The sequence below is a fragment of the Kryptolebias marmoratus genome, linkage group LG23 (assembly GCF_001649575.2).
Source record: "Kryptolebias marmoratus isolate JLee-2015 linkage group LG23, ASM164957v2, whole genome shotgun sequence".
NCBI lineage: Eukaryota > Metazoa > Chordata > Actinopteri > Cyprinodontiformes > Rivulidae > Kryptolebias > Kryptolebias marmoratus.
Window position 1 is genome coordinate 7,651,895 of NC_051452.1, and position 4,332 is coordinate 7,656,226.

Genomic DNA, 4,332 nt, shown 5'->3' on the forward strand with positions numbered 1-4,332 from the left:
ATAACCTGAGCCAGTGGGAGCATATATATATTGAAAAGAAGGGGTCCTAGGATTGAACCTTGGGGTACCCCACATGTGACCTTTGACCTCTCTGATGAGAAGTTTCCGATTGAAACAAAGAAATCCCTGTTCTTTATGTAAGATTCAAACCAGTTGAATCTTACCAGTTGATTCAAACCTAACTTGGTGCTTGAGAAGAGCTGACTGGTGATTATGTGCAAGGTGAATCATTTGCTGTTCAAATTTCAGCCTTACTCGTTACTATAAAACCTTGGAAATGTATGAAAAGTCAAGTAAAATTAAACTGAAGGGTGCTTATGAAGCCACTGTCAAAACCACCAACATAACCGTGCTAAGAAAATATACCTGCAGTTTTATGTTCGAGCTGTCTCAGAAGTGTTAAGAGAACCATTACGGTCACCGTGGTAACCCCACACCTGCGCCTGTCGCTCACTGATGAGAGGCAGACAGCAACAGACTGAAAAGTAAGCCTCAAACAAACAGCTGTTGAGCAGAAACTACCCCTAAAAAAAAAAAAAAAAACTGAAAAGGGAGCAGCCGACGACTGCGAGCCCAGCCTTTTCGTCCAACATCTGTGTCTGAAAACTCCTAAACTTTATGGAAAGAAGATCCCAAAAGAGTTGAAGCTGTTGTAGCTGCAAACTTCATATTAAACCCGATGGATGAAGAGTGGGATGTCACTCAAGTGTAAAGGAAGACGAGTGAAAACCTTTGGCGATATAATGTATGTCAGCTTCCCTGAAGCAGATATTCGTACCCATCAATGGTAAAGAATAAAAACCCAACATTATTTGCGTCTTTTTCAGGTTATCTGAGCTTCAAAAGCAGCTTTTTTGCCTTTGCAGTCTGACAAAGTCTACTACCAAGCTTTCAGCACTTCTTCATGTCTCCTCTCGTCGTGTAAGAAGGTCCTTTCACAAACACACGAGTTTCCACCTGTAATCACATTACTTCGGTTTCACTCTTTGGTCATCGGAGGACGGATTTCAGGAGAAATCCTGCAATATTTTCTTGTTGTTCCGTTTAAAGGCAAACTTGGAAAAATGAATAATGTGAAGAAACATTTTTATTGAGACTTTTTTGTTTTTAGGGTGTAATTCTGAACGTTGCGGCAAAGATTCAAGAGTGTGTATTCAGAGCTACATTCATCCAAACCTCTAAAACGGCATTATTATACATGTGTTGGGGTGTTAAAGGGATAGTTCAGATCTTTTAAAGTGGGGTTGTTCAGAGAAATAGATTAGTTCTGCCATCCTAAAAGGCCTAAAATGCTTATTATTATATGCTTGTTATTATTTAAAACTACCACTAACATTTTTGCATTGCACAGTTATTTAGGCAGAAATATTGTGAAACTCCTACAGAAAGTATCTCAGGCTGCACTGGAAGTGCTACACCTAACTGCTGCTGCTGCTATCAGTGCTAAAAAATAATCATAGAATTCCACAGTGATGTAAAAGTTTATAAAATCTGCATTCTTCCTGTCATTTATGATTATATACAATTTATTCAAACATCAACAAACTAACCTTTGAGGAATGTATAAAGGCTTAATTAGGCTGTAACATTATCTGCCGAAGGTTTAATAAGCTGTAACTGCTCTCAGTCACCTGTGAAGCTTCCTGTATCTGCAGGAATCTGCATGAGAGGAGCAAAATAAACCAGGTGGGATTTGAATTCAGGAGAAATGTGCGGCAAATCGTCCAGCTGTCGCACCTCGTCTCTTGTCCAAAAAACTTCTCCAGCAGCGAGGAAAAACGGAGACATTACCAATCTGTTGAAGTAGTTTCAGGTAGATCTTTGTTTACGTTAAAACGGCCAAGACTAAAAGAAAAACTTGCCTTTAGTGAACTCTTTTTCTTTAGTTTTTTTCATCTCCATCTCCTCTCTTTGCCTCAATTTCTTGCTCTTTTGCCTGGCTCTGCCCCACACCCCACCTCTCATTCCTCCCCTTTTTCTTTTTTCCTCTTTTATGCCTCTTATCTAGGCTAATGCAGCAGCAGCAGCTATGCTAATTTTAACACCAAATCCTCAGCCAAAGCTCTTCACAAGCCCGATCTTCTACTGCTGCGCTTCTCTGCATTCTCAGCCTCGGTTCAAGTCTATGTCTTTGTAATGTTGCTCAAAAAAAAAAAAAGATTGTGAGAGTGTGTACATAAAAACGGATGGAGGAAAGAAATTTAGAATCAGGGACAAAGTGAGACTTTTAACCTTCAGTTCGACTGGACTTTTCATTGGAGTGACAATTAAAACCCTCAGATCTCATATAAATAGCATCAAAACATGTGACTGGACTGTGGGAGCAGAGGGGCCGACAGGGAATTACAGGCAGGACGGAAAGAAACGGAGAAAACAGCAGAGAACAGAACTAATTTTAGACAAAAATCGGTTAAAAAAAACGGAATATTTAAAAATCAATTTTTAATTTTCTTAAATTTTTGAAGCTGATCAAGTTTATTTTTGGATTTCACAGACTAAATATGAACCCATTCATTAATTAAAAACTGCAGTTTTCTAAAACTCCGTTTGATTAAGTTATGAAAGTACGATAAAGTAATTACCAGTTCAGTTTTTGGTACACGAAGCAAAAAGACCCCAAAATGAAACCCATTTAGATCAACACTGACCCTTGCAGATGAGGCCCTCCTTGGTGATGGCCTGCTTGCATATGTCGCAACTCTTGGCCTTCTTAAAGGGCTTCAGCTTGAAGGTGTGTGTGTGGACGCCCTCCAGCTCGTCGGGCTGAAAGAAGAAGAAAAAAACATCAGAAAACAGCCACAGATTCACCTGAATGCCTTAAAAACTGGACAAAGCAACGGAACATGGAAGTTGAAGAAGAAACAAAACAAGCGTCCTAATCTGTTTAAGATTTAAATATATATATATATATATATATATAATTGTGACCAAAGTAAAATATAAATATACCATAATAAACATCTATAGAGAGAGTCAACACAGCCCATCCACAGGAAGAGGATGCTTTTACTTTGAAGCCTTTTTATTTAAATGATTGATTAAAAAAAAAGAGGACAAATAATCTCAAACACTTTGGTTTGCATTTATCTCTGTTCGTGTGTGTTTGGATAACCAGTAGCTAAAACATTTGAGGTAATTTAACACACAGAAATCCCAAACATGAGCGGAAGATGATGAAGATAAAGGTGGAATGTGCAGCTGTAGTTTGAACATGGTGTCAGTGATGCTTGTTGTTCAGGGAGGAAATAAAAGGATCTCTTGAGAATTTTTAGCAAAGATGATTCCACGACCCAACGAGCAGAAACATCTCCCAACACTTCCAAAGAATCCCTGTGTTCAGATGTACTGTTCCAGCCAAACAGCTGTGCATCAACTCAGCTTTGGTTTAATTAATTTAAAGGCGGGGAGTGCAAATATCCAACCGTTTTTATTTTTGAATTTATTCTTTCCTGATACAAGAACCACCCTCCAATCTTCTCCTCTGCCCCCCAGTTTTCGTGCATTTTTACGTCTGAACAGCCTCTCCGGTGAGTCATAATAATGATGCCATTTCCTTTGTGTATTTGTGCAGCTGGGCCGCTCCGGGTTCGGCTCTTCTGGACTATAAAACTGAGCTCTTGTTGTTAAAAACAGCACCTCACGGTCATCTTGTTCCAGCTTAACAGGTGAAACAAATGTAACCAACTCAGTGAATCACTGAGTGCTCTAAAAACAGGTTAAATAAATGTGTTAATCTGCAACCAAAAATAAATTAAATACTTTTTCTTTTAGGTGAATATAGAAGGTTGTAGCTTGAGCTTACTCGATTTGTCCTTGAGTGCCACGTAGTGCGTGAGTCCGCTCATTTTCTGTTTTCGTTTTGTCCTGTTCAGCAGAGGGCCGGTGCCAGCAGTAAAGTGGCAAAACATTGGGTCAAACCCTGGAAAGGTTGCCAATCAAACACGGGGCCAAAACAGAAAAACAAGAGATTAAAAGAGAAAAATCCACCTCTGCGTGTTTTTGGACTGTGAGGGGAAACTGGACATGTTTCATGTTAGGTTCATAGGGAGGTAAATTGTAGCTAGGTGTGAGTGAGAGCGTGAATGGTTGGTTGTCTCGTTTGTCTCTATGTGTCCCTGCGATGGACCTGTCCAGGGTGTCCCCCGCTTCTCTCACAGTGACTGCTGGAGATGGACACCAGCTCCCCGCAACCCGGAATGGAGAAGCAGGTAAAGAAAATGGATGGGAAACCGGACAACTTGGAGAAAACCTGACACCTGCACACAGAAAACATGCAAACCCTGGACAGACCAGTGACCTGTGACGATTCACCGCAGTAAGACACCCCCCCCC

At 40.3% G+C, this 4,332-nt stretch overlaps 1 protein-coding gene across 5 annotated transcripts in view; it reads right to left on the minus strand.

Moving 5' to 3' along the window:
• Positions 1–4,332, minus strand: part of tns1a (tensin 1a) — an 88,629-nt gene that overhangs the window by 60,311 nt on the left and 23,986 nt on the right. For all 5 annotated transcript variants that reach the window (XM_017426889.2, XM_037973769.1, XM_017426888.3 and 2 more), the window contains exon 2: positions 2,649–2,763. In XM_017426889.2, the coding sequence (XP_017282378.1) occupies positions 2,649–2,763 (115 nt within the window). The remainder of the gene's footprint in view (positions 1–2,648; positions 2,764–4,332) is intronic.